The following is a 12754-nucleotide window of genomic DNA, read 5'->3' on the forward strand; positions in this document are numbered from 1 at the left end:
ACAGCTATATGGAAACACATCTAGAAGAATCATTATGTAAAATGTATTCCTTAAACAGTACATTTGAACAGTGATCTATTATTAATGGGGGGAATATGGCTCAGCTGTCAGCACACTTTATACATGGATGTCCCACGAAAACATCAAAGGGTTGCAGTAAATTTGGCAATCGGAATTACTCATCTTATGATTCATTACGAAAAAACAACTCAGCTATTCAATGCATCATGGGGAGTGAGGTCAGTCTGGGTTTCTAGAGTCAGCAGGGGAGCCTTGAGGCTCGTGATGAGGAGGAACAAGACATGGCATTGTTTCCAAAAACTAATTGCCATATCAAAAACACCTCACTGGTTCAGAAGCTGCCCAGGTGCCCTGAAACCCAAATTTGAAAAAAAGCAGTGGAGTGTTGTGCAAACCCATTGTGAGAGTCAGAGCAGGGCCCTCTGGGTATTGTTGCTAACAGGTCAATCATATCCAGTGGATCAGCACCATCTAGCATGCTTGTAATCAGCCATGCTGTGTTGTGGGAAAGTGCAACTAATTCGCTTAATAAGAACGGAAAATAAATCTATTTACCTCGTTGGATTCTGATTGTTTAAAGAAGACGTTTCATTTGATGAGCACATAACAACATGGGGGTTGTATCGCAGTAGTTTATGGAGAGCGTACATGTTTCTTTTGCGGCTGTGTTTTTGCAGAGCGGCGAGGTCTGCTGCAGATGACATGGGGGTGACGAGAGAGGGTGGTTTCCATGGAGCAGCGCTGCATGCGAGCCTTCTCGATCCTCCTGAGAGACGGCCGTGGGGAATAATCTTAAAATGCTGATTACACTCGTATGTTAGCAAAAGATAAAAAAACAATCCTGAAAATGATGTGACTGGATTTTCAATTATACAAAATCCTGTATGTTTGTCTTACACTGTCTTGAAGATATTTCCAAAGTGAGGTTTTGGGTGTTTCTTGCTCACACTGGCACATCTTGTTGTTCACTCCGTCCGCTGAAGTGAAGTCACTCATTTGGCCGATACACTTTTGGGATTTATGGCCAAGTTTCCTCTTTTTTTTTTTTTTTTTTTTTCAAGCAGTGGACAAAAACTGCCCAATCTTTTTTCAGTATTTATTAACACTATATGTAACATTCATGTCATCATTGTGAAAACTACATTTATCCATTTATAGTTTAGTACTGCTGATTTTTAGCATATGTTTTATCCATCTGTTAATCTGGAATTGATACCGTAAAGAAGCTCAGACAGGATCAAGAGATAATCTGGATGCTCCAGTTGTTTTATGTGGGATTTTGACAGTAATGATAATTTATGCTATGGCCTGCAATGACATATCTCAATGTGCATCCAATCACATTAACGACACGTCCACTAACACAAATCATGCATCACTTTGAGTGTATTGAACAGGGAGCACTGTAGGTGATGGAGGGGGAGGGGTAGAACAAAGGAATCAGAGGAGATGGTGGGAAAACATGGTGGGTAAGAGGAGAAGGGAGCCTGGTTTTTATATCCACAGATCCACATTTCTCATCGCTCTCTTGCATTTAACATATTCTGCTGAGACACAGCAAAGCATCTTTTTAAACGAAGGAAAAAGGGGGAAGGAGGAGGGAGGGAGGAAGGATGGGAGGGAAGGAAGTGGGAGGCGAGGGAGAGGCAGCAGGGAGCAGGGGGGAGGAGGGAGGAGGGAACGTTGATGCGTCTGCTGCCGCTGTCATTCCGCTGCTGCGCGCCTCAGCGGCAGGAGGGGTGTGCTGAAGGGAGGAGTGTGGAAAAAAATCGGAGGAAAGGAGGACGGGAGGAAAGGAGAGAAAGGGAGTGCCTGGGCAGCACTGCAACAGCTGCAACTGCAGCAGCCTGTAATGAGGGAAAAGAGGGAGAGAAGGAGACTGTGGGAAGAAAGAGAAGGCTGCAGGATTGTCTTAGAGGAAGCATTTTTTTTTTACGTATGTTTTTGCACAAGGAAAAGGGTTTGATACGGATGCCTGTTTTCTCCCTCGGTGATGCTTTTCAACACGGTCTCATGCAGGAGGCATGCTTGGAAATAGTGTGAAAGGCAGAGAAGGAGATTTGAAGATGGAAAGGACGGATAGCACAAAGGCGTACGGCCAAGCAGATGGCAAAGGAGTTGGTATGGCAGCTAAGAGGGCAAAGTCTGGAGTGCCTCAGAGCACACAGAGGGGTGAACTGAAGGTTTACCGGGCGGGTACCTCTGAGGGAAGGCTACCAGTGCCCTCCAATCTCCGCAAGCAGAGGTCCATGACAAACCTGGCTGTACTCACTGACGCCGAGAAGAAGTTACACCTTTATGAGCCCAAGTGGTGTGATGACATGGCCAAGCCCGGAGCGGGGCAGACCAAGATGGGCAAGCCAAAGACAGCAGGGGTTGGCAGCAGTGCCGGAGGGGGTGCCCCTCTTTCTCGAAACCTTTCCAAATCTGAACACTCGCTGTTCCAGGGCAAGCCCAAGCCCTTCAGCCCCCTGGCCGCTCCATCTGCTCTGAGCAAGCAGAGCCGCATACCTCGTGCTCCTTACGCTGAGGTCAAGCCCCTAAGCAAGGCGCCCGAGGATGGGAAGTCAGATGACGAGATCCTCTCCAGCAAGGCCAAGGCCAACGCTAAGAAGCAGGGAGCCGGAGCCGGAGGGGAGTCCGGTTCCAAAGGCCAAGGGGAGGAAGGGGGAGACAAGCCCTTCCTGAAGGTGGACCCAGAACTGGTGGTGACTGTGCTGGGCGACCTGGAGCAGCTGCTCTTCAGTCAGATGTTGGGTGAGTACAGCAGAGCGGTCTTGGTACCAGTACCTACCCAGAGCCCCGACAGTACGTGTGGCGGCCATGTGCTCCAAACCAAACGCCACGCTTGTAAGATTTCTCAGTGCTTCTCGGCAGCACGCCCCCTTCGATACAGCCACCACACGGCACCTGCTAGCTTTCTGCAGACCCACATTGCCTCTGCAGCTCAACAACAGAGGGGAAAAAAAGAAGACATCCTCGTTGTGCTTGAAAAGAATGCCCTTCTTTATAATTTTTGATTGAATGCTGCATCAGTTTGCTTTCCTATCAACCGTTCAGCTTTATGTAAAAAAAAAAAAATGCCAAAGCTATAGCGATGCTCTATTGTTCTTATTCCTCCAGCATGTCGCTAAGGTGTTTGAGGCCATTGATCATGTGAAACATATTGCTTTCTATCAAAGCGTTGCCGACTGATTGAATGAATAAAGCCTGAGGGGTTTTGGGGGATTATTACCAGCAAACTGATCTCCTTTTCTTAAGCTCTGGTTTGCTGCAACATGTGCCGATGCGCTCCAGGGTTCATCCACTCCTCCACGTACGCTTCCCGTAAAAAGAGCAATGGGGGGAAAAGAAGGCATGCCATATTGAATTCATTTTTAGGCACACAGACACATATTTAGCCTCCTCCCAGCTCCAGTCAACTGTAGAGCGCTGACAGATGGTTTACACGGCGGTGCAAATGGCAGAGAAAATGGCTTTCCCTCTGGAGGTGTAGGTCAGGTTCATCAGTAGGCAGGGCTTGATGAATAGTAAGGGTATTGATCCAATGATGGGATTCTGATGGCTTCTATAATTTTTTATTTGTATATCAAAGCATGCTTCCTTGTTTAGCTGTAGGTGTAGTATGTAGCTAATTATAATCTGGTTAAAATTCAGTTTTCCTCTCATTTTTCCCTGCAAGGTTATTGGATTTATTAGATTTGAGTTATTTTAAAGATCAGACCTCTAATCTGTTGTAGTAACTATTGGGTAGAAAAAAAGCCTGAACATTACACTCTTTAATGCGTAAAACTGCATTTTTTTATGTCAGTGTTTTGGTTTATAATGACTTCTGACAGCAGGTTTTCTAATTTAAAGAACAGGAAGATAAGAGCATTAGAGCGTTGCATTAATTCATATTCCTTAGATCCCATCTTAGATAAATCTGGTTCAAGCATGTCATACACCAACAAGCGTTTCATGTACTATTCAATTATTTGTCGTTCCATTGCTCCAGTTTCTTCAGTAGAGCATGTCCTCAGTTGCATCTTAATGAACACATCTGTGGTGATTTAATTTGTCATCCATGCCTCATTAGCCTATATGGACGTATATCACTCATGTCAGTCACACCTAAAGTCAACTACCAACTGTAAACAATAATAAGAAAAGCAGCATCAGTGGTGTTTGAGCTCTGCAGAACCCGGCACCACACCCACTTCTGCTTTATTAACCTAATTATACAAAAACCTGCAGCAGAATGCCTCGAGCTGTTGCATCTTTTCTCGTCATTGCAACACTTTGACCTCCATGATCTTTCAAGATCAATTCAAAGTCAGTATTCCTCAAAAAGGGGGATTTATTATCTTGATGAATTATTCATAATCATGTAAGATGATAATTCCATGCAGGCCTTTGACAGGAGTCAAGTGCTTTTGTGCTCATAAAAGGAAAAACAGACACCATAATGTGAACTAAAACATGTTAATGCAAAGGCGGGAAACTGTCACCACACTGATTATTGACTTAAATTAATCAGCAAGATTGAGGTACATATATTTGATGATTTATTAATCCGTTGCATTCATGGGGACGCTATTTGAGCACTCTTTTCTGCATACTGGAACTTTTTTCCTTTTGTCCTGACTGCATGAGGACAGGCTTGTTACTATAAATAGATACATTTATTCATGGACTGCTATACATTTGAGTCCAGCTAAATAAAGTGCTCTGTTTCTGCAGATTATTTCATTATGAGCTCTTTGAAAGGATGCTTTTCTTTCTGACCATAGAGGGTCTCTTTGTTTACCAGCATGAACATAGTTAACAGGCTCATCTATTGAACTCTCCATCTACGTTTGTGCACTGTGTCTGTTGTACAGTAGTGGAACAGTGTCCTCATCACAAGACACAGATATTACAGCATAATAAAACACAAATAGATCAAACAGAGCTTTAATGCTTTTATTTTTTGGTTTGGTAATCTCATTAAATACTTACAACTTCTGGTTGACTGAAGTCTTCTTCCTCTTCAGGCAGAGCAGTTGTCTGCTGTGTAATAAATGGAAACAGACTAGCCTCAAATCCGTTTCTTGAAAATGATGAATGCACTATGACAAATTCTAGGTCATTAGGATGATAAATAGAAAGCTGAAGATGAGAGTGGAAAAGACAGCAGGACTCTTGGAAAAAGAGTACGAGCAAACTTCATTTCATTGTAATTATATGTGATCTGTCATGCAAGATATCAAACGTAGCAATGGCCCGGAGCTATATCATAGTATATGACGGTCTGGTTGCATTATTTCAAGCTAAACAGGCATGTAAGAGTCATGAAATTGTGCCTCTTAAAGGTACAGTATGATTAACTTCACATTTTTAAACATAAAAAAAGTCCCATTATATCTGATATCTGACTATTTTAATACCTCTTTTGAAAAAGTCACCATTGTGCATGATCAAGTTGAGCAATCAATGACATCACTGTTAGTGTGCTACTTTGAATCGAAGTGCATAAGTTATTTTCTCTTCCGTGTTCACTTGCTGCGCTACCTGCCATTGTTTGAAACTCTGAAAAACTCATTAGGTTCATTAAGTGCCTCAGATTTCATGTGAACTCTGATCCAATAACATTGCCGCTTTTTAAAATGAGCTGTAGAGGCTGATGAATACTTTCGTTCCTCTCACTAATAGGCTTGTTTGTTTATGGAATTTGGATTGAAATATTACTAGTGTCCCAATTAATTAGGCCACCATGTAGGGCCTTTAATGTTGATTTAACAGTGTTTGTTTTTTAGGATTAATAACTAAAGATCTTTAACAATTACAATGAATTATGCTATACTTTAGTCTTCCTGTGTTGATATAGATCACTTCCTGTGGCTTTGCATCATTCATAGGTCTTCCCCGATTCACATCTGCTTTAGTTTTCTGTCCGAATTTTTCTGCTCTGTATTGAAGGCATCACTGCAATGCAGGGTGCCAGAGGACTGTCAGTCACTGCACATAAACACAGTGCATAATACAAACAACTAGGGTTTCCCCCTCTTACACATATAGCCACATAGGCGGCTAATCGGTTGTTTTGGTCTAAGTGAACTCAGATCTTGTTCGTCAATACATCATTTGTCATGCTTATTTCCAACATTTTTAAAGTGGTGCTTCAGTCTTACAGATTTGTCGACTTAAATCAACTTCGATAAGTCGACAAAATCACAGTGTTGGTCGACTAAGAATTTCTTTGGTTGAGGACAGCCCTACATACAACCGGATATACTGAAAAAACAGATGTGATGCACATGTATGCTCTGTGTCCACGATGCAGGTTTGAATACATTCTCAGGAATTCATCATAAATAAGTTAGCAGTATGCCAGAATTAGAATGTGGCTGGTGGTGGGTTTTTCTGGATGGGATGTGACTAAATGATTTAGTCCTAGACTCCAGGACTTTTAAGGACTGCAGTGGAAATAAGTGTTGGACTTTATTCTGTTGGTCTTGAAATTTGTAGATGTTATTCTATGTCACAGGAAGCTTGTTCCTATCGAAGTATATGTTGTAAAAGAGAGGTGGATTCTCCCTGGGGCAATTTTGCCTCCTAGAAATTACGTTTATATACAACTAGAAAAAAATCAGCAGTGACTTGAAGAAAGTGACTTCAAGTTCACATGTTCTTGAAACTACAGTCTTTTACTTGTCCTTGAACCTAACGCAGAATGTTTTCATTGATATGAGTGGAACATGGAGCACATTTCTGATGAATGGAACCTCGATAAAATCAAATATTGTGGATCAGGCTGTCTGCAAAATCACTCCCTCTTAACTAAAACTGCACTATATTCACAGTGTCCATCAGTAATTTAACTCTCTGTCATGTCATATATCTGCTAAAAATCCCACAAAGCAGTACATCACAGTTTGTAAATGCAAAAAAGTCGTGACAGTCATCATTTTGGGTCCAAAATCTCTCTGTAATGCTACGTAAAGAATAAATTATTAAGTGTAAATAGTTGTTGGTGAATAGTGCATGAAGCGATGGGTTTCTAAGTGAAGGAAGGACGCAGCCATTGACTTCCACTGATGATTAGATTTGTATTTCTAATAGGTTTTAGAAGCCCTGAGAAAAGTTAGCTACAATATAAACCAAGTTGCGTTATAGAATCCCTGCCCAAAGAAGCTTATAAAACCTGAACCCAGACAAGTTTCCAACAACATAATATTTAACATTAACTCAATATCTAATAATAAAATACCGTGCTTGTCAATATCGTAAAGATTCATGTACACGTATATTAGGTTATACTGTCTGGGTACACAGGTTTTTATTTGAATCCATAAATTTGATGTATCTGGATGCTACTGAAACCAGCTAATCTATCATTGGCTCTATTATAAACAAACGTTCAGCTTCATTGCAGATTAGGAATCCTGTATCTCTATCTCTGCTTTGCAAGAAGGGCTTTAGCAAATGTGTTGTGTATGTATGAACTGTGTGTCAATGTTTGCATGGGATATTGACGCCCTCTACACGCCCTGGGAATTAGTTCAACAATCTCACATGAGAGCAGGACATTGTTTGACGTTGCTCCCGTGATATCTTCCCTCTCCTCCTCCAGCGGAAAGCCCCATCTCATTTTGTTTTTTAAGACGGGGTGTTTTCTCTCATTTGTTACAGCTAACACAACAACATAATTGTGCTGTAATATCGATTTGACACGGTCATGACCCACTGACTGCGCCCTTTACATTGCACGCAGCTCTGTCCAAATAAGCTGACCTGCAGCAAAAATCCTTCTGGCTACAACTTCAGCTGAATGACTCTGAGTTAATGCTCGATAAAACACAGGCTCTGGAGAGAAAAGGAAAAACTCCCTGAAAGAGATCCTGCTGTGGCATGAATGTCAGAATGCATCCCCCTGCTGGGCAATCTAAGTTAGAGGCAACCTTTTTTCGTATTTCATTTTCCAGGATGTACCATATATAGGTGTAGAAGGGAGGTGGGGAGTAGAGCGGAGGTTACCATGGTGAGAGAGCCCATGGAGTGAAATTTGTTTGCTTAATGATGTGAACACACGCTGGCTGTGTGCTTACAGAGATGACACTTGTCAAATCAGTCCGGACACTAATAATGCAGCACACATGCATGTTTAGGCATAAATGTGTGTGTGTGTGTGTGTGTGTGTGTGTGTGTGTGTGTGTGTGTGTGTGTGTGTGTGTGTGTGTGTGTGTGTGTGTGTGTGTGTGTGTGTGTGTGTGTGTGTGTGTGTGTGTGTGTGTGTGTGTGTGTGTGTGTGTGTGTGTGTGTGTGTGTGTGTGTGTGTGTGTGCATGCATAGATTCTCTTAAAACACAAACAGCAGACTACAGTCCAACTGCAGAATGTGTCTGAGTGTTCTCTTGACACTCTAAATGTTTTATGACCGTTTGTTCTGCATGACTGACCCCACAGACCCGGAGTCGCAGAGGAAGCGGACCGTGCAGAATGTTCTTGACCTCCGCCAGAATTTGGAGGATACAATGTCGAGTCTGCGAGGCTCTCAGCTCAGTCATAGGTAAGTGCACCGCAACTGCATTTTATGGGGAATTTTATATTGTCCCATAATGCTGTTTCCCACACAACTGGCTAGTATCGCACAACAAATAGAGGCAGTGTATGTATTGTTCATGAAATCATAAAACCTTGAGCCAGAATTCTTTCTTTTGTTTAAACTGAAAAAAAAACAAGCGACAGAAAGCTAGTTGGATCGATACATCACACAATCAAGTATAAACAGTTTGGAGAGTTGCCACCTGGTGCACATCTGGCTACCATCCCTCTTAAATAGCCCGTCTCTGTTTCATGGTCATGACTTCATTCTAGGAATCTATCTGTTTGGCTCTCACAGGCAAAAAGCCCAGGAAGTAAATTGGTGCAACAACCACAGAATAAGACATTGGTGAAGGACAGGACTTTATGTTTTTTATTTGGACCTAAAAGTTGAGATGTAATATCCTGTGTAGCATGAATACAAGCAGAAACACCAATCTGCTTTTATCTCTTTAAACCTCCATTAATGAGTATTTTTTATAAGAACATTAATAGATTTTTTGTGCAATTTAAAAGTGTCACTCATAGTACAGATTCCATAGGAAATTCTACCTCAGTTCTGCAGCTCTATTAAGCTTTTTGCCTGTTTTAGCAAGAGTCTATGCTGCTCTCATTAAACCCTGTAGGCATCTGTTTCCTGCAAAGAAAAGTGCTGATTAACCAATAATAAGCTAGCTGGCCAACATCAAAGTGTATGGCAGAGTTACGGATAAGCTAATGAGGAAAGCTTGAGACTTTTGCAAACCAAACCACAGCTATAACCAAATATAACCACATTTAAGGGATCCTTAACACAAATGTAAGAAAATAAATAAATATCAGATTTTTCTGATGTTGGTATCAGCCTCAAAATCCAGCTGTAGTGCTTCACAGTGTCCATGTTTGATTATTTCAATTACAGTTTGTGATCATATCATATAAAATAAAAACTGTTTTCTTTGGCTGCTATCAAATGGACTTCAAGCAATTTCAACCCAAGAGACAATGAAATGATTAGATGTCAATGAATAATCAACATCATGTCCATCCATTATCTTATCCGTGAAATCTTGCCGTTGTACCTTTTTTGTTATTGGTCAGACTTTTGTCATTGGATGCTTGAGGAGACATCCTGTAATTCTCAACAGTGTAGTTATGTAATATAATTATCTTCAATCATTCAGACGTCTTTCACAATGAAAGTTAAAAACTCTCCCACCGTCGGGTTCAGTACTGGAGTGGCACCAACTAGCCTCCATATTGATAAATTATCCATCAACAATGGATAAAAAAATACTCCCACGGTCGTAGCCATTGCAATATTTATTTGGGTGAGTTGGTACATGCAGTTATGCAATCGGCAGACACAGAAGACGCTCACGGCCATCTGGAGGACATTTCTAACCCTGACCCACATACAGGAGTGATATTCTCTGCTCAGAATAATGGAAAAAGGTGGCTTTAATTACGACATCACAGTCGAGCAAAGCCAAGACCTTGGTGTATGTGAATGTATTGGTCGAAGAGACAGAGAGAGATACTCTTTGCCATGTTAACACAGAGACATCGAGACGTCCATCTCTTTGTCTTTGGGTTCTAAGAGGCCAGATTTGCAGTTTTAGTCCCTGAAGACGATAAGACACAACTGCTGTATCTGGGGCATCAGCGAATCAATGCCACTTTGGGTTTCTTTGAAGGACAGCAAGAGAAGAATGGATTACTCGGTGCTCTGGTTGCATTTGTGTCGGAGTATAACACACACTGACCTTTCACCCCCGTGTGTCTCTCTAGCTGTATGGACAGCAGTAATGTGGGCTACGACAGCGACGAGACCAACGCTCGCAGCATATCCAGCATGTCCAACCGCTCGTCGCCTCTCTCCTGGCGCCACGGCCAGTCCAGCCCTCGTCTCCAGGCGGGCGACGCCCCGTCCTCCACAGGCGGCGGGTACCAGGGGGGTAAGACCGGCTCCCAGTACACGGCCCAAACCATGCCGGCTCGCTGCTCCAGCCGCCTCGGCAGCACGTCTCGCATTGAGCTCATCGAGGGGTTGGACGACACAGACCTAAAGTCTGGTTACCTGAGCGACAGTGACCTTCTAGGAAAGAGCCTGCCGGATGACGACGATGACAACCTGGCCAATGGGTAAGAGCATCTGAAGAGTGGGGTAGTAACCTTTTGTTACCATGACAACGTGATATCAGTGACGGCAGATGGCTTCATGCTGGTTTGTCCTTTAGGCCTCCACCCTTTGACTTTAAAAAGGCCAGTTAGAAGTTGCTGTTTTACTCACAGTAAGCAATAAGCTGATTGGTGTTTCATTTTTTTTATTCTGCATTTCAGTATTTAATTAGGATGCATAGGGGGGTCGTGCATTTTAACATTCAACAGTGGTTTCGTGAGACTTTTCATGCTGACATCGTGGCTTTCTGCTTGGTGTTGCTATCTGATGTTCTGCACTATCAAAGAGCTTTCATCAGTCGTCTCAGCTGATGAAGTGCTCTTGCTCTTTAAGGATTTCTCACAGTGCCCATGACTTTGTCAGAGGCTGTTTTTGCTGACAGTGAGAGAAGGCCTTCAGAAGTTTTTCACTGAGGGGAGCACTAGAACTCATCAGGTGTCCTCTCAGTTACACAATAAATGCTCCCTCGTCTCTGACGGGTAGAAACTGTTCAGCTTCTGAATCTTTGAAGATTGTTGTCAACAGGTTGAGAAGCAACTAATAGCTTGGATCAGACAGTACTTTAACAGGAATGCTGCATCATACATTTCCTCTTGTTTTCCTCTCTCTTCTTCTTTTCAACTCTGTTCTTCACACTCTGCTAATTATTGTTATTGTTCCGTTTCTGCTTCTGTGCCTTCCTGTCCTTCATCTTCTTTATGATCTTCTTATTCTTGTTCTTCCTTTCCTTTACCTTCCTCCTTGTCTTCTTCACCCTCTTCTTCTTCTTCTTCTTTGCCTTCCTGTCTTTTGTCTTCTTCATGCTCTCCTTCTTTACCTGCGTCGTCTTCTAGCTCTTCTTGATTTAGTTATTTTTCTTCTTCTTCGGCCTTCCTGTGCTTCTTCTTCTTCTTCTTCTTCTTCTTCTTCTTCTTCTTCTTCTTCTTCTTCTTCTTCTTCTTCTTCTTCTTCATCACCGTCCTTTTTGTCTTCTTAACTTTCTTCTTCTTGTACATCTTCCTCTTGATCTCCTTCTTCTTTGGCTTCTTCACCTTCACCCTTGCTTCCCCTCTATCTACGTCCCTCTCCCAAATTGGCAGCTGACAGTGAGAGTAAGAGAGGGAGAGAAAGAATCCAGGACAGTTCTCCAGTGTGATTTAGCAGCTTTATCGCTGCTGCACATGCAGTGGGATTTAAGCTCATTCCCTGGAGCGCTCCCTAGTCCCTGATAGCCAGGTCACGTTCTTACTACACAGAGCACAAAAAAAAGAAATGTGACACATTTAGATGAGTCAAACTTAGAGCAACGAATAAAGAAAAGTGTGAAATGGGTCATTTTAAATTGTGTCAAAATTTGTAGTTTAGGAGAATCAGAACGACATAAGATTGCTACCAAGAATGATTTTTAAAAATGGCATTGTATTAAATACAAATGTATGAATAGCTGCACGTGTTAAGGTTTAGAATTTTGTTTGGAGGGAGGTGAAACAGATCAGACAGCAGAAACCTGATGAGGTTAGGATTAAACGGGGATTATGTGGTATGGGTCCATTCCTCACAGTAACATCCGTGGACTCCAAATCCATTTAAATCTGCCCTGTATTCTGTCCCTCGCTGCATCAGCTCTACTGTGGTGGTTCAAACTGATGTGAGAGGTGAGCGTGAGGACTCGCTTCTGCTCTGCAACACCAAAGATAATAATCATTTCATGCAACCGTGTTTTAAAAAAAATGCCTCATCATGCTCAGCGTCAATGTCAACGATCCCTAAACACGCTTTCAAGGAGACGAGCTGTGAGACCTCCTGATGTGTACACCCGGCCCCTGCTGTAGATTATTACCATTTACACCAAGAGGATTATGGGTGTGTTTGGATACATACATGGAAATGTCACAAGAGGTATTACAGGGTATTGTGGCTGCCAAAGCACACCAATATATGGAAGCACTGGAGGCTGTTTTCTCTCTGACCTTGAGTAGGTTGCATGCTTATATCTGGATTATACAACACTGTGGGAACCCCTCTCATT

General features: G+C 42.4%; 1 protein-coding gene across 1 annotated transcript in view; it reads left to right on the plus strand.

The window, feature by feature from the left end:
- Positions 1 to 12754, plus strand: part of nav1b (neuron navigator 1b) — a 52488-nt gene that overhangs the window by 5975 nt on the left and 33759 nt on the right. Inside the window, exons 3-5 of the mRNA XM_054616145.1 lie at positions 2041 to 2778; positions 8448 to 8550; positions 10356 to 10709. Coding sequence (XP_054472120.1) covers positions 2041 to 2778; positions 8448 to 8550; positions 10356 to 10709 — 1195 coding nt within the window. The remainder of the gene's footprint in view (positions 1 to 2040; positions 2779 to 8447; positions 8551 to 10355; positions 10710 to 12754) is intronic.

The sequence above is a fragment of the Anoplopoma fimbria genome, chromosome 17 (genome assembly GCF_027596085.1).
Source record: "Anoplopoma fimbria isolate UVic2021 breed Golden Eagle Sablefish chromosome 17, Afim_UVic_2022, whole genome shotgun sequence".
NCBI lineage: Eukaryota > Metazoa > Chordata > Actinopteri > Perciformes > Anoplopomatidae > Anoplopoma > Anoplopoma fimbria.